Source organism: Eubalaena glacialis, chromosome 11, assembly GCF_028564815.1.
Source record: "Eubalaena glacialis isolate mEubGla1 chromosome 11, mEubGla1.1.hap2.+ XY, whole genome shotgun sequence".
Classification (NCBI taxonomy): Eukaryota; Metazoa; Chordata; class Mammalia; order Artiodactyla; family Balaenidae; genus Eubalaena; species Eubalaena glacialis.
This window is the reverse complement of record NC_083726.1, coordinates 10,889,864-10,916,064: the sequence shown is the minus strand read 5'-3', so window position 1 is coordinate 10,916,064 and position 26,201 is coordinate 10,889,864. Positions and strand designations below refer to the sequence as shown.

At 58.7% G+C, this 26,201-nt stretch overlaps 1 protein-coding gene across 2 annotated transcripts; it reads right to left on the bottom strand.

Annotated features, from left to right (window-relative positions):
* Positions 1 to 359: 359 nt before the first annotated feature.
* CARD10 (caspase recruitment domain family member 10) lies at positions 360 to 25,917 on the bottom strand. 2 transcript variants are annotated; one of them, XM_061204214.1, is made up of 21 exons: positions 25,811 to 25,917; positions 25,388 to 25,639; positions 24,383 to 24,520; positions 22,604 to 22,929; positions 18,668 to 18,859; positions 17,562 to 17,717; positions 16,679 to 16,804; positions 15,369 to 15,560; positions 14,066 to 14,200; positions 13,605 to 13,720; positions 12,780 to 12,808; positions 12,207 to 12,330; positions 6,665 to 6,824; positions 6,118 to 6,226; positions 5,207 to 5,450; positions 4,976 to 5,045; positions 3,840 to 3,942; positions 2,453 to 2,611; positions 2,244 to 2,359; positions 1,652 to 1,767; positions 360 to 1,411 (listed from the first exon to the last, which is right to left on the bottom strand). In XM_061204214.1, the coding sequence occupies exons 2-21, from the start codon at positions 25,620 to 25,622 to the stop codon at positions 1,174 to 1,176; spliced, it is 3,084 nt and encodes a 1,027-aa protein (XP_061060197.1). In that variant the 5' UTR covers positions 25,623 to 25,639; positions 25,811 to 25,917; the 3' UTR covers positions 360 to 1,173. The 2 variants fall into 2 exon arrangements, with proteins under 2 accessions (XP_061060197.1, XP_061060198.1); XM_061204215.1 differs by lacking the exon at positions 25,811 to 25,917 and having other exon boundaries at positions 1,652 to 1,764.
* Positions 25,918 to 26,201: the final 284 nt, after the last annotated feature.

Sequence of the window (26,201 nt, the reverse complement as noted above, 5' to 3'; positions counted from 1 at the left end):
ACTGAGGGTTTGCTCTTAGTCCCCTGGATTCAGCAGCTGGGCCCCTTAGCCTAAGACCACACCCTGCTGGCTTGGCATCCCCACTCCAGGGGACACTCCTTTGATGATCAGGCACGGGCAGAGCTGAGCGCAGGGGTGGCCCATCTGTGGGGCCCTCCTCCAGTCATTCCGGGGCAGGTAAGGTGATGCCAGCACAGATGGCAGGCAGCTCCGGGATGAGTCAGGAGCGAAATCTGACCCTCCCCGCGGGAGAGTGGGAACCTGAAAGGTGGTATCAACCTGAGCTCGTGGTGGCAACAAGTGGGGGGATGGAAAGGGGGCCCCGGGCCAGGGATGCAAGCAAGCAAAAGGCCACCAGCTTCTATGACAAACTGTTTAATGTTCCATAATGTGCAGCTTCTAAGTGAAAAAGGCCCGTTAAAAATCTACGAGCTGTACATTCTGGTAATGGGGCAGCCGGCCCCCTCCCCGGCCGTCCCTCCGAGAGGCAGAGCAGGGCAGGGTACAGGCGCCGTGAGAACATGGTCCTGGGTGTGCTCACCAGGAACACACGCGGGTCAGTGCCCAAGGGTCATGGGGGTGGGGACATGATATTTACACAGGGGAGAACCACGGACACATGTGTGACCGGAAGACACGAGGGGCACAGGTGACAGTGGACCCGGGAAGCCACAATGCCCCCGTGGAGGTATACACAACAGATGTGAGCTGGACGGGTGGGCACCACGCCTGACGGGCTCAGGGCTCCTGTGAGCAGAGGAGGCTGTGGAGCCGGGAGACCTCGTGTGCCAGGGGGAGGGGCAGACGCGAGCCGGCCCCATGGGAACTTGGGTGTGCAAACCAGTGCACAGGGGTGAGAACGCAGATGCTCCAAGGTGAGCGACGAGGGAGAGGACACAGACGTGTGCATGAGACCCACGAGATGGGTCCGTGGAGACACGGGGCCACGGGAAGGCCCAGAGCAGCAAGTACAGGGATGGGAGGGAGCTCTGCCCCGGGGGCTCCTCCGGGTGAGAGAGCCCGGAGCCCAGAGCCAAGGGCCCCCCATCGAGCGTCTCAGGGTCTAGGAAGGCTCAGGATGGGGAGGACCCAGCTCCACTGCACACACCAGGGTCCCCGCTGGGGGCTGTTTCTGAGGTGCGTGAGGAAGGCACAGGCATCAGAGGGGACTCCTCAGGCCTCACTGCTGCTGCTGCTGCCACCTCTGCCGCTGCCACGCTCCGCCCACACGAGGCGGGCCTGCTCCTGCAGGATGCGGCCACGCACCACCTTGGCCAGCTCCTCTGAGTGGCCCCACTCGTGGGCCGCCACCTGCACCCAGGAGCAGGGCAGCCCCCAGAGCACCTGCTCCGAGCCTCGGCACTGCCGCAGCAGCTCTGAGTCCCGCCAGCCCGGCCGGCCCAGCAGACCCCTGCCGAGAGAGAGGAAGGTGGGCGGTGGTCAGAGTGGGGGATAAAGATGGACGGTGAGACAGAGAGAGAGGGACAGACTCAGATAGGAGAGTCAGAGAGAAAGGACGGACAGCGGGAGACAGAAGGCAAACAAAGAGATGGAGAAGAGGAAGAGACGGAGAGAGAGAAAGAGACAGAGACACAGGCAGCCAAAGAGGAGGAAGCGCTGGGGTCCTCCCCATCCTCCCGGCCCATCTCACCTGACTTCCCGGACATTCTTCTCGGTCACCTCCACGTGGATGACGATGGGGTAGATCTCGTTCTGGACCAGCTCCCGCACGCCCCGAGCACCCAGCTCCAACAGGCAGTGCTTCTTCTCAGGGGGTCAAGGCTACATTTTACTCTCAGGCCAGAGACCCTAAGCTCCCTGCCCCCTGACTGGGCCCCATAACACAGCCCCCTACACGGTCCTGTTTCTGCATCCAGGGGGACCTTGGCAACAAGGAAAGAACTGGAGGGAAAGGGCCAAGACCCAGGGAAATAAGTCACTTCCCCCCACTGGACCTCAGCCTCCCTATCTGTAGGATGGAGCTGGCCCCGGCAGCCCCAGCTCCCAGGGAAGAGGCAAGTTTGAAGGCAAAGGCAAACAGGTGAGATGTATCAGCCAAATTCTCCAGGGTGACCCACATGAGGTCGACTGCCCCAGGCCACCCATCTCACAGGTGAGGAAACAGGCCCACGGAAGGGAAGGGACTTGCCCAGGGTCACTCTGCAACTGAGCGGCACAGGCATGCACTCAGACTCTGCTCTTGGGCCCAGAGGGCACCCCCCCGCCCCACCCCAAGCACCTACCTTCCCGACAGACTCCTGGATGGCACGGATCCTGCTGCCCAGCCCAGGGGTGGCAGGTCGGGCCTTGGGGGCTCCGGGCGCTGACGATGTGCACTGTTCCTCCCCAGAGAGGCTTTCTGCAGGCAGGGAAAGGCAGGAACGAAGGGCCAGTGGGCCTGGCTGCCCCAGGGTGCCACCCAGCCCTCCCCTCTCCGGGCGTGCAGGCTCACCTGCTGGGCACACTTGGAAGTCCAGCCGGGAACTGGGCAGGTCTAGGAGGTTGCGGATGAGCCGGGGCGCCAGGCATTCAGGCAAGAGCACCACGGGCCGCAGGGCAGACACCAGCAGGGGCCGTACCAGGCTATAGGGTTTGAGGCTCCGCTCTGGCTCTGGGCAGGGAAGGGGGTGTGAAGAGATGGGGGTGCAGGCAGGGCCCCAGCTCCTCTTTCCTGGGGCAGCCAGTCCCCTTGATACTCTCCAGGCCCCTATCTTTTTTCCCTTCCTAAGTCCTGCTGCCCCTCCGACACACAGCAGAGCTGCCCCCTCCCTCGCTGGGACGTGGGACCCTCGAAGGAGGCTCCACCCCATCCCCTGCCTCACCCTTGCCCCCTACAGGCCATTCTCCTCTCAGCAGCTGGAGGGACACTTTAAAACTGAAGTCAGATCCTGTAACTCCCCTGCTTTCAATGCACCAGTGACTCCCCACAACTCTCAGGAAGAAAGCCACATCCTCCACGTGGGTGAGCCAGCCCTGCCAGAGCCTGGAGAAGCAGCGAGCCACGTGGCCCCTCACAACAGACTCCATTCCTGCCTCACAGCTCAGCAGCTCTAGTCACAGGGCCTTTGCATGCCCTGGGGTGGCCCAGTTAACTCTCCTTTCAGAGCCCAGGTCACACTTTCCCAGGTCCCCAGGTGGGCGGGGACCCCTCCCCCCTCCCCCTCCCCCCTCCCCCTCCCCCCTCCCCCTCCCCCCTCCCCTCCCCCCTCCCCCCTCCCCTCTCCCCCCCTCCTCCTCGCCGCCACAACACATGACAGTTATGCACTTGCTGTACTCAATGTCCTCCAAACACAGTACATGCAGCCATGCCTCTGAGCCTTCGCACAAGCTGTGCCTTCTGCCCGGCACAAACTCCTCTTCATCCGTGAAGGCCCCAGTTCAAACAACCTCCCTTCCAGGAAGTCTTCCCTAACCACCCTCTCCTCCTTGCCCCTCAGAATTGCTATTCCCTCATCTGGGCTCCCCCAGCCCCTCTTCCCTTCTCTGGCCCAAGGCCTCACCCTCCTGCCTCCAGAAACTCCCTCTGGGGTCATCATGGCACCTGCCACCACACACAGGCAAGAAACACAGCTACGCATGCTTTGCCAGACAAGGACAGGCCCGTGCTCGTGCGTGCCCCAAACTCACCCAGACCCCCAGTCACACCTGGACATAGATAGCTCCCTCAACCCTGGTGGCCCATCTCCCACCAGGCCCCTGGCATGGGCCCTGGCCCCCACCGGAACCCTCCCACAGGCCCTTCCAGGCCAAAGGGACCACCAAGGCCGAGGACACCCAGATGTGCACACTCCTGGACCCCGTGAGCAGCGCAGGCTGCACCTTCACACCTGTGCACGCACCTGAGCAGGGCTCCAGCAGCAGCTGCTCCGGGGAGTCCCCAGCAGGACTCCCCACATGCTTGGGCTTCACCAGCCGCAGCTGGTCCAGGGCTCGCTTCTTCAGCTGGGGAGCAGGTAGGGAAAGAGGGGCACCTGAGAGCTCAGCTCCATCCCACCCTCAGGGAGAGAGGGCCCCGCTGCCACTACTGTCCAGGCTCATGGGTCAGCACAAGAGCCCCCTCCCCACCAGGCTTTCCCCTACCCCCACCCGGCCCAGCACAGCCCCCGAGGCAGGGAAGGGCAACCATCACTAGGGACCAAGGGAAACAAGACTGTCAGACCCAGTTAGAGCTAGAGGAGCCTTAGGTGTGCCCCCACTTTAGAGACTGAAAAACCGAGGTCCAGAATAAGACATAAGGGACAAACTCTGGGGTCTCTTCCAATGAATTAGCAATGTGACCTTGGGTAGAAAGATTACAAAAACCAATATTGACAGCACTAATTACACCAATAGCTGACAGGTGTTGAAAGCCTACAATGTGACAGACACTAACTAGATCCCACGTGCATGAACCCAAGAGGCAGGCAGCATAATCCCCCCATTTTACAGATGAGGAAACAGAGCCTCAAGGGAGGGTCCCGTGGTCGTCCAAGGTCACAGGCTGAGAAGGGGCAGAGCAGGGATGCAAATCTGGGTGGCCTGGCTCCAGAGCCCAGGCTCTCCCCCTTCTCTCCAGCACCGTGGGCTCTTGAGACCTCTTTAACCTCTCTGAGCCTCACTCTGCCCAGGCGCACAGTGGGGGGCCATCACCCAGCCCAGCCCTGGTCCAGGGATTAGAGAAGGGGGTGTGACTGTTGTTCCGTTAAGTGCTCACCACGTGCCACGCATGCTCCTGGGCAGCGGGCACACTATCTCACCTCCCCCTCTCAACTACCCAGACGGGAGCCCTGTTGTTCTCTTTGCTGGACACATCGGAGAGGATCAACCAAGTCTGGGTGGAGAAGCAACCAAGGAGCTCACCAAGAAGATGAGGAACCAAGCGTGGGTGGGGTCTCCTCCCCCAGCTCCTGGATAATGGAGCCTGTCCTCTCCCTTTTGGGGCCCCCCTCAGTACCCCGTCCCCAGGCCCTCGCCCTGCCCCCCCAGCCCTGCTTACATTACTGCGGGGCCCCCGGTGTCGGCTGGAGGGCAGGCATTTCTCCTGAACTTCCAGGAGCTGCTGGGCTCTGTGCGGGGGGTCATGTCATGCGTTTGTAGGGAGAAGGGGAGCCCTTCACCTTCCCTCCTCCAGCCCCCCAATCCTGTCCCAGAGGATGGCGAGGAACTGAAGGAGGGAGAATGAGTCCCCCATCCCAGTCCCAGGTCCCAGGGCTGCTGGCAGTGTCACCTCTGATAATTGGGCACAGTGCCCCGGTCCAGGTCCCACAGCGTGAGGGGGTCAACCCGCGTGCAGAACCACTCCTGCCGCCGCTTGTACGCCGGGTCCACCAGCCGCAGGATCTCCTGGGCTTTCACGCACAGGGCATGGGGGTCGGTCCGCTCGGGCAGGGTGAGGTTGGCTCGAATGTAGAAGGGCTCGGCCCCCGGCCTCTTCACCCAGGCGTCTAGGGCCTCATGGAAGGACTGGCAGGCTGGGCATGGACAGGCAGGGGGCAGCAAGGAGGACAAGGAGAGGGGAAAGTCAGGCATCAGCCTCAGAGAGGCCACAGATGTGGCCCTCTCGAGGCCTGAGCGGCCAGGACCCCACCTTCCCCTTCTTTTTTTTTTTTTTTTTTTAATATTTATTCATTTATTCGGCTGCGCCAGGTCTTAGTTGCGGCATGTGGGATCTTTAGTTGTGGCACACGGATCCAGATCCCCGAGCAGCAATTGAACCCGGGCCCACTGCATTGGGAGTGAGGAGTTCCAGCCACTGGACCACCAGGGAAGTCCCCACCTTCCCCTTCTTAAAGTGAGAGTCCAAGGCCCAGAGAGGGCGGGGACTGGCCCAAAGCCACCAAGCTCACTCGGGACAGAACCAGGACCCGAACCCAGGTCTCTGGACTCCTATCCAGTGTTCCTTTCACTGTAAGCTGTTTACTGAGGACAAGACAGAGGAAGGGCAAAAGGACAACCGGCAAGGAGGCAGCGGCGCGCGGGAGGGAAGGGAACTGCCAGGAGTCAGGAGGCGGAGCATCCCCCTCTCAGGCCTTGGCTGTCCCACCCACACTATGGACCAGATGAGTCTTCTCTTGGGCCCTCAGTTCTGACCTTCTAGGACTCCCGAGTCCTCAGTCCCTCCCCCCAGGCCAGATTTACCCTTGAAGTCCATCAGAGGGAGTGTGGATGTCTGGTTCCAGGGCAAGGTTCTCTGCTGGGCCTCGCCTTCCAGGCCTGCCCGCTCCAAGCCAGCAGCCTCTGCCCTTGGCTGGGAGAAAACCCAGGCAGGGAGGGAATTGAGCTTCCCAGGGCTTCCAGAGACAGCCCTGGGGCTGGAGAACATCGGGTGTGGGGGTGACCATGTCTCAAAATTCAGCTGCCCCCACCTCACAGGGTGGTGCCCAGTCAGACACTGCTCTTGGCAACTGGCCTCCCCACCCAGCCTGGCTCAGTCTGGTCTTTCCCACGTGTAAGGGTGGGGATCTGTCCAGGTTCAGTCAGTCTGCCCCACCTCCCAGCCCCTGCCCAATCAGATTTCATTTGACGCTGGCTGAGGCGGGGCAACCGGCCGCTGGTCACTGAGCCCGCCTCAGCTTCGGCCAATCCGCAGAAACTCCGCCCAGTGACCTAGATCCACCAATCAGAGGGCGTCCAGCCCCAACTAAAGCACTGACTCCGCCCCCAGCTCAGAGGGGCGGGGCCTCACCTCTCTTGGTTCCACCCTGGCCGATCCTGGCCCAGAGAGCACCCTCCGAACGACAGCCCCTGACCAGCTGTCCCCAAGGAACGACAGGCCGTCTAGGCCCTTGTCCTGGGGCTCAGGCCCCCCCGGGGGGCTCCAGCCAGACACTCGGATGGCCAGAGACCTGAGAAGAGAGAAAGGAGATGGGAATTAGCGTTCAGTATTTTGATTCAGTTCAACATTCTTGGAGAACCATAGTGATTCCCCAAGGATGCCATGACTCCCACCCCGGGCCACTGCACCTGCTGGAACGCCCTCCCCCTTCTTCTCTGCCTGGCAAATTCTGTTCATCCTTCAAAGCTCAGGTCAAAAGCGACCTCTCCCTCCCAAACCCCTGCACACGGTGAGGTGGAGCTTCCTGCTGAAGCCCCGCGTTTTTGTATTTTCCCATTTGTTTCCTCGCTCAGAAAGAACGCCCTGAGAATAAGCCTGCTGTCATGTTCAGCTCCAGATCCCTACCACCAAACACAGTGTCTGGCACATAGCAGATGACTAATATAAGCTTGTTATGCTCATAGTCTAGGGCGGGAGGTCACCTTTAGATCACAACAGATCAGAGATGGTTACTGCTGGCAGTGGGAGCACAAAGGGGAGGGGCTTTCCAGAGGAAGCAGCAGCTGGGCTACATACATCATGGTGAAAAATAGAAGCACTTCGGGAATCGACAGAGAGCACACGGTTCTAGGCTGAAGAGCTGGCATGGGCAAAGGTGTGGAGGGCAGGATACAGGATACAGTGTGGAAGAATTTAATAACAACAATAATAATAGTAGCAGGAAACCCTGGGTGCTTCCCATGTGCCAGACACCATGCTAAGCTCCTTGCCCTAATTAACTCCCAGAAAAGGCAAGCTGGAGCCAGCCTATGGAGGGCTCGGAATGAAGGCGCCTGGCCTTCCTCTCATGGGCAGTGGGTACCACTGACAGGACAAAGAGTCACCAAACCCCCATCATGGCAGGGCTCTGCCTGTCCCTGGATGAGAAGTGGTGAGGACCTGTGGCCAGACTAAGTGACAACTGACCACAAGTCTCCCCATGGGCTTCCACGGTTCTGGGGAAGAAGAAAGACCAGGGTCCATGGGTGTGCCCCAGCTGGAGAGGGGGCCCAGGAAGAGCCCAGGCTTCACTCGCCTCCCCACCCACCCTGGCAGCTGCAGCCACAGGGCCACACTGCCCCCTGCTGCCAGCCCGGCATGGGCAAGGCTGCAAAGATCTTAACCCAATCAGCACCCATGCAGGGGGGGAACCCTGGCCTTGGGGAGTCCGACTTGGCTCCTGCCACCTCAGTCAAAACAGAGAGCCAGGCCCCAGGGGCTGGGGCTAGACATGGGTGCTAGAGGCATCAGGGCTGCCTTTACAGGCTCCTTCAGCCCCGGGACTGTCCTGGCCACATCCGTGTGGCACAGAAAGGCCTCGGCAGAGACAGGAGGCCTGAGGCCAGGCCTGGCTATGCTGCGCAATGGCCCGATGGCTGAAGCCACACAGTCCAGCTCCAACCCCAGCATTAACTGTGCCCTAGCCTTGGACAAGCGAGCTGGCCACTTGATTCTGTCCCCGCATCCCTAAAGCAAGAACGATGATGGCACCCGTCTCCCACTGTGGGTATGAGGGTCAAATATAGAGATAATGCAGGTAGAGGTGGAAACCAGAGGGCTGCAGGGCCTTCCAACTAAATGGGTTGTGAAATTCACTGGGTCATGACCAGCACTGTTTTTTAATGGAATGGAACAGAAAACATAAGCCTGCCTCCCTTCAAGTAAATCCAACTATCTTCCTGTAACCCTTTTGTTTCAGGCACATGTACTGGGTTTCTCGCGTGGAGGGCTGTGGTCAGAAGAGTTTGAGAAAAATGGCATGGAGGGCGCCAGCAGGGACTCTTGGGCCAGGCAGCCGGGCTGCTTGCCTCATTCTCAGCAGTCCCACCTGCATCTACCTACCTCATTGTACAACTCAGTGAGTTAAAACATGGGACATGGGACTTCCCTGGTGGCGCAGTGGTTAAGAATCCGCCCGCCAGTGCAGGGGACACAGGTTCGATCCTTGGTCTGAGAAGATCCCACATGCCGCGGAGCAACTAAGCCCGCACACCACAACTACTGAGCCTGTGCTCTAGAGCCCGTGAGCCACAACTACTGAGACCGCGAGCCACAACTACTGAGACCGTGTGCCTAGAGCCCATGTTCCGCAACAAGAGAAGCCACCACAATGAGAAGCCCATGCACCACAACAAAGAGTAGCCTCCACTCGTCACAACTAGAGAGAAAGCCCACGCGCAGCAACAAAGACCCAACGCAGCCAATCAATCAATCAATCAATCAATAAAATAAAATTACTTAAAAAAAAAAATGGGACATTGTTGGAACAGTGCCCGGTGAATCTACGTGCTCAATAATAGACATTCACTGTCAACAGGTGTGATTCAGGACTAGTCACCTCTCTGTGGCCCCATTTCCCCACCCGTTTCAAACCCACAGACAACTGGCCATCACAGCTCCCCAGTCGAGGGCCCAGCAGGCAGCCTGCATCCAGGCCCTCCAGGACCCACCTGCTCACCACCCACCCCTGCCTGAGCATGCCCCCTCCCCTCCCTGTAATTCCAGGATCAGGGCAATTTCTCAGCCACCCCAGGTTTTCAGGCTTTTCTTGCCAATTCCTGCTGCTCTGAGACCCAGCTCAGGCATCTCCTCCTTCAGGACACCCTTGCCCACCTCCCCAAGGGACCAAATGACTTCTCTGAGCCTCCACAGCCCCAGGCTACTACCTGGAGGTTCACTGGGGGCAGGGTCCAGGCCAGGTCCCTCAGCCCCAGGTCTCAGCAGACAAGCGGGTTTGGAAGAGAAAGGAATGCGTAGGGGGCAGGGGCTGCCTGCTCCAACCTCTCAGGACTCCTGGGTCTCGGGCAGCACACTCTGATTGACCCCAACCCTGCCTGTGGGGGCTGGAAAGGATGGGGTCCCAGGACACTTCCCCAGTGTCAGGTCAGGAGTTGGGTCACAGGGGAATGGGGCCAAGTCCTTCACTCTGCCAGCCCTGAGCAGTGATGGGCCAAGTGGCCTGGATGAGGGTTGCCCCACCCCAGGGCACTGTGGGAAGATCCCTAGGCAGGCCAGGGACCTTTGAAGTTGACACTTAAGCATGTCACATAGATTGCCTCACTGAATCCTCCCGACAACCCTTCAGGAGCCGCCTGTTATTCCCCCCACATTAGAGAAGAGGGAAACTGAGGCCCTGGGGAAGTTATAACTTGACAAGGGTTACACACGTGGTGGGTGGTGGAGTCAGGTGATGACCTATCCAAACCCTCCCTGTGCAAGGTCGGCCAGTGCTGGAGACCCTATGTCTACGTGACAAGTGCGGACAGGGGTGGCCCTGCCCGGGAGACAGCACCTCGATACTCTCCCAGTGCCTTCCCCACTCAGCACCTCACTTTCACTCTTTTTCTGCCTGTCCATCCATGTCCCCCATCCTGCCCTGCCCCAAGGCCCTGGGAGCCAAGAGGGGAAGATGAGAGCAGAGGGCTGAAATGCCCAGAGCACAGTGAGCACTCAACACGGGCACGAGGTTAAAGTAGCTTCGACGGGAGGAAGGGACAACAGAATCCCCAGCTCCACCACCAAGTGGCCATGGGACACATTCCTGACTCTGAGCCTCATTTTCCTCATCTGTATAATGGGGCTTGCAGGGCTACCCTGAGGATTAAGCCACAACAGCACCAGTAATAATAGCTAAGAGCTAGCGTCCCGCTCACCGCGAGCCAGGCACTGTACTAAGCACTCTAGTAGGAGTACCGGAACCCCCAACAATGACCCCAGGGGACAGGCACTATTGTGAACCCATTTTACAGAGCAGGAAACTGAGGCACTGAGAAATTAAATGACTTGCCCAAGGCCCCACAGTAGCGAGTGACAGAGCCCGGACTTCAGCTGGCTCCCAAGTCTGTTCTTACCGCTGTGCTGTCCTTCCCGCTGTCCTCCAGCCCAGGACACATGCAAACAGCACTCGCCAGCCCGTTAGGGTACTCGAGTCCCTGACCTCCCATCGGTCCACCCCTTTCTCTCCCGGCCCACCTCAGTCTGCGTTCTTCCCCCATCTCCCTCCTCCCCAGGAACGTCGTGGGCAGCAGAGGTGGCCCCACGTGATCATGGGGCCCAGGTGGGGGCTGGGCCAGAACCTCCAGCTCCCTCTGCTGCATCCCAGCCCCCTGGACAGCAGCCAGGACCCCTGCTGCAGGCCCGAGCGGAGGAAGGGAGGAAGAGCCAAGGCAGGCAGGAAGGGAGGCGCCTCCGCCCCTTCCCCCAGAAGCACGTCCTGCACAGTGAGAAACAATGTCGCACTGGGCCCTGTGCCGGAGTGTGAGAGTGGGGGCAGGGGCCTGGCCAAGCTGCTTCCAGGAGGCAGGAGGCCCCTGGCTCTGTGTGCCCTGATTTCTTGTGACCTGCACTCTGTGACCAGCATCCCTACGTTCCAGCTCTGACACCAGCGCTTCCTATGCCCCCTCCAAAACCCAGATCTGATCAGGTCACTCTGCACCTTGGCCCTGGCATGTCCCAGCTGTGTGACCTCAGGCAAGTCAGTTAACCTCTCTGAGCCTCGGTTTCCTCCTTTACAAAACAGGGGTAATCATAATAATGCCTGCCTCCCAGGACAGAGGGAATGCTGTAAGGCAGCCAGGAGCCGGCCCTGCATTTAGTAATAGCTAAGCTCCCCCAACCACCACCAGGTTTCCCAGGGTGCACAAGCCAAAATCCACACTTCCCCATCCTGACTCACAAAGCCTGCCCTAGCCTTTCGCCTTTCCCCTCCCCCACCCTCACACTCCAGTCACCACCAAACTGCAGGTCCATCCCTGGACAGATTCTGTTCTCTCTTCTTCCACGTCACCCAGCGGCCCCCCCATGCCTGCTCCTGAGTTCAAAGGCCACATTCTCAGACCAGCCTCCTCCATCTCCTGCCCTCCTGAGATCACGGACAGTCTTGAGCAGGGAGACCACGCATCCACCAAAACGGACAGAGCGCATGGCCTGCAGCGCGCTCTGAGCCGAGGCGGTTCATGACTCCAGTTGTGGGCCCGGGGCCAGCCCAGCTGCAGGGGCCCCACCCCACTCTCAGCGTGAGGTTTGCTGGGAGGCTCAGTCCTGCTGGGAACCCCGAGCCGGGAGGACAAGTAAGAGCTACCATCTCCCCACCACCTGCCTGGCAAAGCGGGGTGCTTTACTGCCATGAGTCCTAAACCTCCGAACACCACCTGTGGAAGACATCACTGTGGCCCTTTAGCCAGTGAGGAAACTGAGGCCCAGGGAGGTGAAGTGACCAGCCCAAGTCTCCCAGACGATAAGCGGTGGTGACAGCATATGAATCCAACGTGTGACTCTGTCTAAAGACCTTAATGGTCTGACAGCCGTGAGGCAAAGGCTTCGCTGCTGCTCCCTCCCACCTCGCCCCTGCTCACCCTTCTCCAGGAATCCGAACCAGCCCCCCAGCTCCACCCACCCCAGGCAGCTGCAGTACCTGTTGAGGAGATCCAGGCCACAGCCTCTGGCCAGAAGGCCCTCCGGCTTTCCCAAAGGCCACACGCTGTCGGAGGACGAGGACGAGGAGAGGCCAGGGGACCAGGGCTTAAGCGTCACACTCCCTGGGGAGGAGGAGTGAGGTTTAGGGGTGCCAGACTGAGCAATGGAGTAGGGCCTGGGGTTGAGCCCCTCAAGCCCTGGGATGGCCCAGGGCCCAGAGGCCTGGGGACTTGGCAGGTTTGAGGCCCCTGGAACACGTTGGACTCACGGGGCTCAGGGCTGGGCCTGGGCCGGCCAGGGTGACCCTTCAGTTTCCCGGAAAAGGGTGGAGGGCAGGCTGGAATTGAGGAGCCCCATAGAGCACAGCCGGGACCAGGAGAGAGAACCAGGGTGGGCTCGGGGTGAGAGGTGGGAAGCAACTCCCCCAGGGCCTCCCAAGCAGAGCCTCCCTGCCCGGCCAGGGGACAGCAAAGCCTCAGGGAAGGGGACGCAGGCCAAGGGCAGAGCAGGCAGCATAGCCCTCAGGTGGGCCCCCAGATGAGCCCTCCCCACGGAGTCCCCAGGCCTTTACCTGTGATGTCCGACATGCTGCTAAAGGACCTGGGCAGAGAGAGGGCGAGAGGGGCCGGCACTGAGCACAGTGATCCTGTGCCTCCCAAATGTCCTGCAACCCCCAAGCACGTGCAGGCTAGACCCCGGGAGGGGTCTCAGGCACAGTGCACTCGTGCCACCCAGTTCCCTCAACACACAGGACAAGAAGCTAACATCCTGACCTCTGCCCCGTTCTTCCACCTAGAATGCCCTAGCCTGTCCTTTAATGCCACCCCCTCCCGGAAGGCTGCCCTGACCTCTCACGCCTCATCTCAGCCTCACTTTCTACCTTTGTCATTCGTGACTCTGGGGTCTGCCTCCCTCCCACACTAGACCATGACCTCCCCATGACACACCTGTCATGGCAAGTTCATCCATCGGATCAAGCCCATGACAGGGGGACACATGCCAGGAGGCGTCTCCTGCCCTTGGTGTTGCCATCAGTGATATGGCTCAGTTTTTCTGGCCCCCATTTTCTGCTGCTGCTTGAATCTGGGGCCTGACTTTCTTGCTTGAGGTCCCTGACCCCTGGGAACTTCCTCCATGTCTCCTAGCCCTGAACCACCCAGGCTTCCCCCTGGATTAAGGATCTTTGAGGCTTGACCTCCAGTGACTCTCATGTCAAGGTGCTCAGCAGGGACTGAGCTCACTCTGCCCTTTGACCTTGTCTTAACCCCTGACCTCATTCATGCCTATGACTCCTGCAACCTGGGTTTCCAGAGCTCCAGCCATTTAAGGGCAGTAAAGGGAGGTGACAGCCTGGACCTGACTCAGGCATCAGGGATTCTGGGAGGAAGCTGTTTACCTCTTAGGGGGTGCGGGGTCCTCCTCCCGCTGCCGGCGAAGGATGGAGCCGGCGCTGGGGGGGAAGGGCAGGATGGAGAGCCGGTTGATTTCCTTCTCGCTGTCCGTGGCCTCCTCCTGCAAAGCCACAGCAGGGCCTGGTCACCCCCACGGGACCTGCCCACAACTCATCATACCTAGTTTGTGCCCATTTCACAGATGGGAACTAGGGCCCAGAGCCGAGGGGTAGGCTCTGCAAGGTTATGGGCGTGTGAGTGGCTCCCCAGGTCTCCTGGCACCCAGGCCCAGGCCCAGCACAGAGCTGGCTCTGCGTGAGCTTAAACAAGGCACTTGGCCTTCATGGGCCTCGATTTCCTCTCGTGTGAAACCGAACTGTCAGCAAACTGGAGAGTACTCTACGTGTCAGTAATTCTACGATGGCCATCCGTACCCCCCATGTCCGGGCTAGGGCAGGTGTCTTACCGAGGTGTGGGGCTCAGATCCCCCCGTGACAGCCGCCTCCCCAGCTGTTTCAGGGCCTCCCAGCGGGGAGGGGAACTCGCTCAGGCTCCAGGTGCTGCTGAGGTTGGAGCACAGGGAATGGGAAGAGGCGCAGGCCTGGGAGAGTAAGGGGGTGGGGAGGTCAGCAGCCCTGGGCCAGGGCCAGCCCCCGCCATTTTCTCAACACCTGCTGGGAACAGGGATGCGGTGGAGAAGGAGGGCTGGATCTCTGCCCTTGTGGAGCTCACACCCTAGCGGAGGAGATAAGCTATAAACAAGCAGATAGATGAAGGAAATAAGGCTCAGCGGCCAGGAGAGCCAGGCAGGAAGGTACCCAGGGTGGGGAAGGCACTCAAAGGCCCCACCCAGCCGGGGGCATCAGAGTGCTTTCCAGAGAAAGTGTGGTTGGAACTGAGAACTCAAGGATAAGTAGGTGTGAAAGTTGGGGCGGATGGTCTAGGCAGATGGAACAGTATGTGTAAAGGCCCTGAGGCAGCACTGTGACACATTCCAGGAATTAAAAGGCTGAGACCGAGAGAACCAGGCTGGGGGGGGTGGCACCCTGTAGGGCCTCTAGGGCATGGTAAGGGGTTTTGCCTTTACCTAAAAGCCACTGAGGATTTTTAAAAGTTAGAAATCACAGATTCACGCTTCCTTTGTTCTATTTCTTCAAGCATTAAACTCAACTGATCATCTTTAAGCAAACCCAAGATAGGAAAAGGCAGAGTTCCAGGCAGAGATCTGAGAGCCAGTGTCTGGTTTATAAGGGATCTGGGGGCTCAGCTCCACTGTTGGCTGGCTGTGTGATCTCGGGCAAGCCTCTGACCCTCTCTGGGCCCTGTGCAATGAGGGAACTGGACTAGCTGGTCTCTGAGGGACTTCTAGGGCCCACATTTTGCATTCTAAGATGCTCACAGGCCCTCGGGCAGCTGGGCTTCTCCAAGTATATGCTAAGCCAGGCTTCAAACTATTCTTTGTGCCCCAGGTGCAACCCCAGAAACTCAGAGACCCCCATGCTCCTGTCTTGTTCCCTGATACACCAACCCACAACTACCCGAGCTACATTTTGTCCACCCTGGCCAACAGGGCCCTCCAAGACTGGCATGTTCTTGACCTTGGGTGAGGGCTCCAGCCAAGACCCACGTATTTCCTCCCAGAACCTGCATCTTCCCAGGCCCAGCTGAGGACTCCCAATGGGTCCCCCGTGTCCCCACCCCCGGCTGAGTTCTCCCACCAGGTCCCACCCTGGCCAAGAGCTCCAGCTTGGATTCCTGACCCTGCTCACCTTGAGGTAGGGGCCACCCTGGACCCGCTGCAGCTGCACCTCCAGCAGGGCCTTGGCACCCTCCAGGCTGGTGAGCGCGGTCAGCAGCTCGTCCCGCTCGGCCTCCAGGCCCCGGACCTGCTTCCGGTACTGGTCCTTCTCGATGAGGCTCTGTGAGTACTGCAGCTGGATCCGGTCTCGGCTCTGGATGGCCTGTTGAGAGAGGGCAGGGAGGGTGTTGGGCCAGCAGCTGAAGGAGCCACATGGGCTCAGCTGTCCTGGCCTCTGACCTCTCAGATGCGGGGGTGGCAACAGGAACAGCGGCTAACGTTTATTAAGGACTTCCTGTGTGCCAGGCCCTGTGTTAAATATCGGCTCATTTAATCTTCACACTAACTCTCCGACTTAGAGATTCTCACTATTCTCATTTTACAGACATGGACACCAAGCCAGCAGGGACAGAGTTGCAGAGTCCAGGCTCGTACCGTTTCCCCAAAACAACTTAAAACTCGTCTGTGGGACCCACTGGGTGCAGGGGTCTTTATTCCCAGCCTTCAGGGTTCAAACCGAGACCAGTGCACCCAAAGTGCTTTTCCCCACAGTGAAGACCAGGGTCCCTGAGAGCTGGGCCCATGGCCAGGACCTGCTACCCACTGTCTCAGAGGGAGCTGGGGCCAGAGACCCACAGGCTGGGAGCAGGCAGGTGAAGCGCACATTCCTGGGCCCACCCCAGACCACATGAATCAGAATGTCTGGGGACGAAGCCTCAAATCTGCGTTTTCACCAGGCCCTCCAGGGGATGCTGAGGCCCATTCTCACGTGTACACTTCAACTCCTCTAGTGGGATTCAAACGTGGTCCAAGGACAAAACCTCCTGCCCTTCCCGCTGCATGGGGAGCCTCACACAAGGAGGGCTGCGGGCCCAGAAACTGGCCCGAGGTCCTCAGCCTACCCTATGGCCTCAGGAGATGAGGGCTATGGTACCCAGGGCCTGGGAGCCAGAACTTTTGAGGATTTCTTCATCAGCAAATATCTGTAAGTACCTCCCACTGTGTAGGCCTTGCTCTTGAGGCAGGGAGAACAAGGGATTCAGATGCAAAAGCCACCAGGACCAACTTTCATAACTGTCACAAGAGCCCAGTGAGGCAGGTGTGTTGAGGGGGCCGGGCTGGCACATCTCAGGCCCCCTGTCTGTTTCTCCTGGCCTACTTGCCCCCTCCTAAACTGATAAGTGTACTGTTCATCTCTGTCTACAATTCCAGTCCTGTCTGCCTCTCGTCATCCTCCCCTGGACGAAAGCCAGGGCCGGGCACACAGCAGGCCAGGCTCACCTGGTCCCGCTCCTTCTCGATCTCCTCCAGCTGGGCCAGGACGGTGGCCATGCGGTGCTTATACAGGTCACAGTCCTTCTGCAGCGTCCGGTGCTTCAGCCGCAGGTCCTCCATCTCCTGCAGGTACTGTGGGCAGGCGGAGCGGGGTGGGACACGCCCAGGCCGGACCCCAGGGCTGGGGACAGGGGCAGCTAACCAGCTGGTGTCCAGCAGGTCCAGGGAGAGAGGCCTGAGCCCCAATAATGAGTGCCCACCTCCCCAGCTGGGTGGCCTGGGCCACTGACTGACATCACCTCACTGGGCCTCAGCTGCCTGATCTGTAAAATGGGGATAACGACCCCGTCCCAGCCAACCTGGGCCTCCCCATTTCAAGTGCAATCTGCCCCCTTACCCCGCTCTACTTGTTCCACAGCACTCATCGCCCTCTGTGACATGAAGTAACGGACTGCGGATTACGTGTATGGCGTCCTGTTTGTCTCCCCTGCTAGAATCTGCCCTCCCCAGGAGCAGGGACCTTTGTTCCGTTCACTGATCGATCTCAATACATATTTGAGAGCAAATGAATGCACAGTTCTTGGCACAGGACTTGGCGTACAGCAGATGCTGGGGGAAGGCTGGCTGAAGTAAACTGGTGATGCCCTCCCCCCTCCCCTCCCCAGGCTGTTAGCAAGAAGGCAGGTGGGAGGGTGGGAGCGAGGGAGACGCCAGAGGGAAGAGATATGGGGATATATGTATATGTATGACTGATTCACTTTGTTATAAAGCAGAAACTAACACACCATTGTAAAGCAATTATACTCCAATAAAGATGTTAAAAAAAGGGGAAAAAAAGGCAGGTGGGGGCAAGGCAGGTGCGAGGGGAGGGGGGAGATGCGGACGCTACCTTGTCCCGCAGCTCCTCAGCCCACTGCAGCTCCCCCTGCACGGCGTGCAGCTTCTGGCACAGCTCCTGCCTGCTGTCCTGCGCCTCCCGCCAGTCATGCTCCAGGATGTCCAGGAGGATGCGCTCTGAGCCTGGGGCCCCTGGCCGGCTTGCCTCCTGTGGGGTCAGAGTTCAGGGCTGCCTCAGCCCCTGGCTCAGGGCCCACCCTGAGTGTGGGGTAAGGGGGACAAACAGCCCTCAGCCCCACCCTACTAGCTCTGCCACCTTGGCCAAGGGCCTTGACCTCTCTGGACCTCGGCTTCCCCCTCTGTAGAGTGTGTGTGGCGCCAACAGCCCTGCCCACCCTCCAGGGAGCATCTGGGGGTACAAATGAGGTAAGTGGATGAGGGCGTGTTCAGACAAGTTGGACCAGGACCTTATTCTTCAACAAGAACCAGGCCTGTTCTCTCTTGCTCTGGGCCCTACCTGCCACCCAGGACAGCAGACGGGTAATATTTCCAAGGCCTATTCCCCCCACCCCGACAATGGGTCTTCACAGGGTTTGAGCCTGGCCCAGGGAGGTAGACGGAAGGCTTAAGATCCAGCCCACAGACCCACACCCCAGCCGGCACGTCCAACCCTGTGAAATACACCAGAGCCCCGGCTCCCTCCCCCACTTCCTATGAGGAGCAATGGCCAGGTGGCAGGCCCACACTGCTACTGACCTGCCGCAGGACACCGAGCAAGCTCCAGGGCCACCCAGGGGTCTCAACCTTTCCAGGGTCAGACTCCTCTACAAATCCAAGGAAAGCTGAGGCCCTCTCCCCAGAAAAATGCTCACACACAAAATCAGGTACACAGTTTCAGGGAGTTTAGAGGCTTCCTGCCCCACCCGACCCCAGCCCCCCGCAGACCCCAGACTCAAGACCCAGCCCAAGCTGAGCACTGAAGGCCCTCCACTCAGAGCTTAAGACAAGGGGCCAGCCAGGATTCCATCCAGACCTCAGATCCCCGGATCTAGAATCCTCACTCTCCAGGCCTCAGGGGGACGAGTGAGCAGCAGGAGGGGTCTGGCCTCCCCCCGCCCTGCGGCACTGCCCCCCCCCACCCCGCCACGGCCCCCGTACCTGCTGCAGGCCCTCCTGCAGCTCCTGCAGCGATGCCGCCAGCCGCTGGTTCTCGGCGCGCAGCTCAGAAACCAGGTCCGCGCTGTCAGGCTCTTTCTCCTTCTCCTCGGCCCCGGGGAGTGGCCCCCTGGCCCTTCGCAGCAGTGTGCACTCTTCTTCCAGCCGGCTCACCTTGAGCTTCAGCTGGTCCACCTGGGGCCCAGGACAGGGGTCAGCTCAGGGAGGGGGCACCAGCCAGGCCAGAGAGGAGAGGTCCTGCTCCCACACTCCTGGGTGCCTCCCCGATTCCCAGAGGGGGCCGAGCAGGTGTCCTCCCCAGATGTGTCTAGGAAGAAGGGACAGGCTGGACAAATACAATGAGGAAGGAAGGGAGTTAGCGAGGCCAAGCCACCCTCCCAGGGGAATCTGCCTCAAGGACTTGTGGGTGGAGGGGCCGTATCATAACACGCTCTTCTGTCCCACACTTCTGACACTGAGCACAGGACCAGCATAACGGAGGGGAAGGAGGGCTGCACCAAGAACAGGGAGGCCCCAGGGGCTGGGCCCAGCTCGGCCTCTAACTCAGTGTGGCCTTGGGCAAGTCACAGCCCCTCTCTGTGCTTCAATCTCCTCATCTCGTCGGGGGAAGAAGGAGGAGGAGGATTCTGAGGGTTTCACCCAGCCCAAGAGCCAGGATGTCCCCCTCTCACCCAGCCTCCCCACTCAACATACACTCATGGAACACATGTGAGTCGCACCCTCCCTTAAAGATATTCCTACCAGAGCCTCCACTTGGGAAGATTATGAGGTTGGTTCACCCCAACACGAATTCCAAGTCCGGGATCCAGATTTCAATTGTACCATTTTACCCTCTGTCATCCTGAGCAAGTCACTTACCTCCTCTGAGCCTCAGTTTCCCCATCAGTAAAATGGGCCCATTCAATCCCCCTGCTCCACCACCTGCCTCCCAAAGTCACTGCAGGAATCAAACAAGACAGCAGGTGGACGGAGGCCTTTAAACTACAGAGCTGCTGAGGGTGTGACAGTGGCTATCTTTACAGCTTTAAATAAAATCCTAGGACCCCAACTGTCACCGGTTCGGTGCGGGCAGCCAGAAACTGGCCAAGGGTGCTGGGTGGGCAGCTGGGTGGTGGCCGCCTGGCAGACAGCAGATATGCACGGCCAGTTTGCTGGATTATGAATGCACTCAGCCGGAGTGATTTTCCAAATTCATGCGGGGTCTGGTGTCCAGCAGGTCCAGGTGGCTAGACCTGTGGTGGCTAGACAGTGACAAGAGGAGCAGCAGGTGGCAGGCCACAAAATGAAGTCACTGTTGGAAAAAGGGCACAGTGACCTCTGGGGCTATACTCAGGCATGCCGACATCTGGTGCCCTAGGAGTGCCCTGGCCTTGCTTGGAAAGGACTTGCAGCCCCACACCCCCAGAGCCTGGCATGGCACCCCCCTCCTCCACGCCTCCCCCCCGCCTCCCCCCCGCCCACACACACACACGCAAGGGTCTGGAGGCTGGGTCAGGCAGTTCCACGAATTAACAGCCCACTCCTCCTCCGCAGAGGACTCAGAAAGAAATTCATGACTCTCACATTCCTTTCCCCTCACAAAACACGCTTTGTGAACCGCCGGAGAAAGACAGCTAGTTACAAGGGCAAATGTGGTCACACCCTCTCCAGCAAACTGCAGCCACACACCATGGCCTCCCGCCCAACCCACGGCCAGCAGGCTCCCCCGATGAGCTCAGGGGACAGAGCACCTGGGAGTCTCCGCTGAACGCCAGGAAATATGGATGCATTTAATCCTGGTGTACAAACTCACTTAGCACAAAATTATAGCGTTCGTTCCTTTAAGTTTATGTTGCTTAGAAATAACAGCTCATTACATTTGCACCTTATAAAGCACAGTATTAAATCACAGCCACTACACACCTGTCCACAGGGGGAGGGAACCCAAGCTGCCGAGAAAAGCACCATCAGCTGCTCTGTTCATTTCCATCCGCAAAGCCTTTGTTAATATGTTGCCAAAAAGCTCCAGTAAGTTAAGGCAAATGTAGGGTAGCTACATTTAAAGAAAAGCTGATCTATTAACTGAATTTCACCCCTTACCCTCTGCTAAACTGGGAAAAAGCAGCTATTATCTGCCTACTGGCAGATCGCCATACCCCTAGGGCCATACTATGTGCACCTACAGCTGAACGGCAGACACAGAGAGAACCTGTGACACCTCTTCTACATCCCCCTACCCAACCCCAGGAGACTCCAGACAGCTGCACACACACACAGGGCATCCCCCACCCCAGTCACATGCACATATCTGCCACCTAAGGGGACCAAACTCAATCACACGCAGCCCAAAGGTGAGACGAACCGTGCAGGCCACAGCCCCTCCCAACACCCAGGGGGGTCGGTGGCCATCGTGCTGTACTCTCTGAGCAGGCTCTCCCCACCGGCCCCCACCCCACCCCACCCCACTCCCAGCAGTGCCCAGAGCAAAGTCAGAAATGCTCAATCTTCGAACCCTGGGAAAGTACTCCAACCAACCTCTCTGTGCCTCAGTTTCCTCATCCATAAATGGGGATAATAACAGAGTTCCCCCCCAACCCCCATTCCAATGAAGTTGCTGGGAAATTAAAGGACTTGATGGACGGCAAGCCCAGAGGACCATGCCTGCTGCACAGGAGGTGCTGTCTTGCTGTGATGTCATCTGCATCCATGACCTTGCACTTCAAGGATGAGGAAGCTGAGACTAAAGTAGGCCTGGCAGCCTGGGCCCGTCAACCTGTGGCCTCAACACCCCCAATCAGGACTCATTTCCCCAGACATCAAACCCCCAGCACGCACAGCCACAGGCTCCAGCGCACCAGTGCACCCACGGGCACCTGTCACCCCCTGGAGTGCTCCAGCCACAGCTGAGGCTCATGGGGTCAGGGGGCTTCAAATCCCACAGTCAGAACCCCCCCTGTGGAACCTCTCTGGGTATGACTGGGGAGAGCCTACTATGTGCCGCGGGCATTGTCAAATCCTTGGGACAACTCTCTGCAGCAGTAAAATCCCAGCTTTCTCCCCATGCGAAGCCCCAGTAAGGAACCAAGAAAGAGAGGCTCAGTTTCTCAGCCGGTAAGAGGCATGGCCTCACTCGTTGATGGAAGAGAACTGGGTGAGATTTCACCTGGACAGGAGCAAACAGAACAGCATCATGGGGCGGAGGCCAGCGCTGGAGCCAGGTGGACCTGGTTCAAACCCAGGCTGTGCCATTTCCCAATTTGCAGCCTTGAGCAAATCCCTTTACAATCCTAAACCTGTATCTGTACTTCAAAATGAGAACCTGGTGCATGGTGCCTTAGTGAGATTACATGATGGGATGCATGTAACCTGCGCGGCACAGAGTAGCACTTAATAATAATATCAATAACGATGGCTAACGATAATCCAGGTTTTGAGCACTAACTCTGTACCAGGCACTGTACATGTCTTAAATCCTGTGACTTAAACTCAAGGAATCCTCGTAACCCAAGGTTGCTCTGGCTCAGCACTTGCTGACATTTTGGGCTGGACAATTCTTGGTTGTGGAGGGCCGTCCTGTGCAATTAGGATGTTTAGCAGCATCCTGGGCCTCTACCTACTAGATGTCAACAGCACACTCCTGGTTGTGACAACCAAAAATGTTTCCAGACATGGCCAAATGTTTTTTTTTGCGGGGGGGGGGGGCAAAATCGCTCCCAGTTGAAACCACAGTCATAATTCAATGAAATAAATGCTCCCATAATAAATCAACACTCCCATGTTACAGATGAGAAAACTGAGGCACAGGGCAGGGAAGGGACTTGCCCACAGTCCAATATGCGACAGATGGTGGCTTTGGGACACCGGCTGTCTACCATATGACCATCATTTTTTGCAAAGCTGCCCCTTTCCCACGGCACCCCCCATCTCCCCAGGGCCTACCGCCAGCTGCAAGTCCCTGCTGCGCAGCACGGCCGAGTTCTTCTCCTCACTGAGCTGTGCCAGGCGCATGGCAATCATGTAGTTCTCGTCCTTAAGCCGCAGCAGCTCCAGGCTCCCCGCCTCCCAGTCCTCCCGCAGCCGCTGGCAGCGCTCCTGAGCCTGCTGTTGCTCCCGCAGCCGCTGCTCCAGCCCTGCCCGCTCTTCCTCCAGCACCCGGCCCCGGGCCTGCAGCTGCTGCTCTCGCTGCAGCTGGCTCTTGCGAGCCTCCCTCAGCCGCCGCACCTCTGTCATCAGGAACTGGGTCAGGCCCTCGGGCCCCTCCTCATCTGCCAGGGGCAGGGGAGAGAAAAGTCACGTCGGGCAAATAAAATCCAAGGGGATGACAGACTGCACAGAAAAACCCAAACCAGAAGAACACTAGAAGGAAATATTGGAACCAATTTTTACAATTTGGGGACAGGGAAAGCCTTCCTAAACAAGGCACAAAATCAAAGAGCTATAAGAGATTTCTAAATGATGACAGATATAAGAAACAAAGTTAAAAGACAAGCAACAGAGTGGGAGAAAATATAACAAATATAACAAATGACTCAGAGCCACTACATATAAAAAGCTCCTACAAATCAATAAGCAAACAACCAAATAAAAATGTGGGCAAAAACTATCAATAGGCAAATCCCAAAACAAAAATGGTTGGTAAACATAGAAAAATACGTTCCAACTCACTAGCAATAATAATAATAATAACAATAATAGTAGTACCACTAACAATTGACTTTATTCTTTGGCCTACATACATATATTAATTTATCTAATCTTCACAACAACACTTAAGATAGGTACTATTCATTGTACCCATTTTAAAGACAGAAAAACCGAGGCACAGAAATGTCAAGCCATTTGCCCAAGGTTGACTAACTAGTAAACTGTGAACATCTCTCAACAAAGTACAAACTTAAAACAACATTATTTTTCACATATCTGACTGCATAAAGTGTTTTTAAATGATCCCCAAGATAAATGAGGGTACAGCAAAATGGGCACTCAAACACTGCTGGAGGGATGTATGCTGATTTAACTTTTAAAATACACACTCTCTAAGAAATTTGACTTCTCAGAACCTCTCCTCCTGAGACACACATCTGCACAAAGATGCACCTAGAAGGATGTTCCCAGCATTGTTTGTAATGGTGCAAACTGGAAACAACCTAGATGTCCATCAACAGGGGATGGGTTAAATGACTGGCACGTCACTAATAAACACTATGCAGTCATTTAAAACAAGTGTAACAGATGTGGAAGAAACACAAAAATCAGTTGTTCTGAGAAAAAGTGAAACACAGAGCAAGACATGTAAGATGATTCCCGGTGTGTATGTCTGTGTGTATAGCTGCAAAGAGAAAGGAAACTCGCCAAACTGATACCAGCAGAGCAGAGCTGAAGGAAGAAGTAAAGATCTTTCCTATATATTTTCAAGTCTCCTGGAGTGTTTGAATTTTTTACAGAAGAAACTGTAAACTGGTACATGCCTGACACATCTTTGGGGGAAAGAGCTGCATTAAGTGTGTGGGCTCTGAACTTAGACTATAACTGCATTAGAATCACAGCCCCACACTCAGCCTGCTGGGGGGGCCTTGGGCAAACCGGTACAGTTCTCTCTGTGCCTCAGTTTCCCAATCTGTTCAACAGCGACAATGGGAGTGCCGCCCTGACAGGGACGGGGTAAGGAACCTCTGCACTGGTATCCGAGGCACTGGCACCCACTGCGGACCCACTCACCGAGGATCATGGAGCAGCGCTGGGCAGGTTCTTGGCCCGTGAGCAGCGTGAAGTGCTCGGGGTAGTAGAACTCCAGGGCTTCCAGGAAGGCCTCGTAGCCCCTCTTCCCCCGGCAGCGCAAGATGTCCATCAGGCGCCCTGGGAAGTGGGGCGGGGGGGGGGGGAAGCGGTGCCCAAGGGTCAAGGTGAGGGCTTCTCCCCATGCCTAGTTGCTTTCTCCCCCTTCCCCACGCCCCGCCAGACTCCAGGGCCCACGTTCTCCAGATTTCTGAACCGGTGACACACACAGGGGCCTGACTCAACACATCAGCGGGGAGAGCCCGTCTGCCACAGCCAGGAAAGCCAGGACCCACCCCCTCCATGGCACCCCAAGCCGCTGCCTGCGCCCCCCCACAGATATAGGGCCAGCAAACGCAGCCTGCCTTTTCAATGGCACAGGGAAGCCCCCTCCGTCCCCAAACGCAAAGAAAAATATTTCTCTCGTTGACCAATGCCTGAAATTCCACCATTAGACCCTCATCCCTTTGCCAGCTCTGTTCAAAGGCACAACTTATGGGAGAAGGCACCCTCAGAAAGCTGAGATGGGTCTTGAGCACTTGAGGAAAACGCTCCCAGGAGTGTGTAGCACACAGAAGTCGGGGGCGGGAGGGGGGGAGCAGCGAGAACCAAAGAGATCAAAGGACACAGGAAAGCTGCCAAATCCACCAGCTGTGACCGGGAGGTCCCAAGCCCAGCCTGCACCGGCAACTACAGCCAACCCCTTGCTCTAAGGGGGGCCCAGGAAATGGGAGATAAATCCAGACGCGGTCTAGGCACCGCGGACACGCTGGGTCACGCTGTGGTTCTGGAGGAGAGAGGATGGTGGGCACACCAACCATCCCACTCCACCGATGTGGAGACCGAGGCCCCGGGGATCAGAGCCCTTGGCCCGACGGTCCCGAAGAAGGCCCCAGGGAAGGCCGGCACCGCCCGCTCAGGCCCGACCCCGCGCCCCCCACGGCTCACCGGTGCGGTTGACGCGGCACGGGAAGCGGTAGGTGCTCAGCACCTCTTCCTCGTCCTGCTCGTCGATGACCCGGCATTGGCGCAGATACGGTGTGAGCTTGGCCGGGTTGAGGGCGCGCGTCAGCCGGTGCCGGACGCCCTCGATCCGCTCCCACAGCGCGTCCTCCTCCGCCTCGGACCCGGAGCCGGCCCCAGCCTCCTCCTCGGCCTCCCCTGACTCGGCCCCGCCCGGCATGACCGCGTCTTCGGGGTCTGCGGGCCAGAGGCGCGCGGGGGTCAGCGCGGGCGCCGGGGGCGGGGTGCGCCGGCTGATCCCAGCACTGGGCGTCGCCCGCAGGACCAGCCGCCCGTCGCCGCCGGAACCCCCCCTCCCGCGCCCGGTCCGCCCGGCGGGTGCCCGGCCCCCGCGCCCCCGGGACTCACCCCGCACGCCGGAGCCGTCTCGGACTCCCGGGTCAGCGCTCGGGCGGCGGCTCCGCCGGCGCAGGGGGGCGGGGTCCGCGGCGCCCCTGGCCCCGCCCCCGGTCCCGGCCCCGCCGCCGCCCGGGCTGCCCCGGCCTCCCCACATCGCCGCCCCGGCCCGGGCCGAGGAGCGTCCGGCCGGCCAACCACCCGCACGTCCGCCAGCACGCCCGGCTCCCCGCCGTCCGGCCGCCGCGCGCCTCCCCCCGCTTCCTGTTTCCCGCCGGCTCTCCCTGCCCTGGCTCGGCGGGGTCCCGACGGCCCGCCCACACCTGCCCGGCCTCGGGGCCTGGCGGCGCGGGCGGGACATGGCAAGCTCTCACCCTCCCGCGCGCCGCCACACACCTTCTCG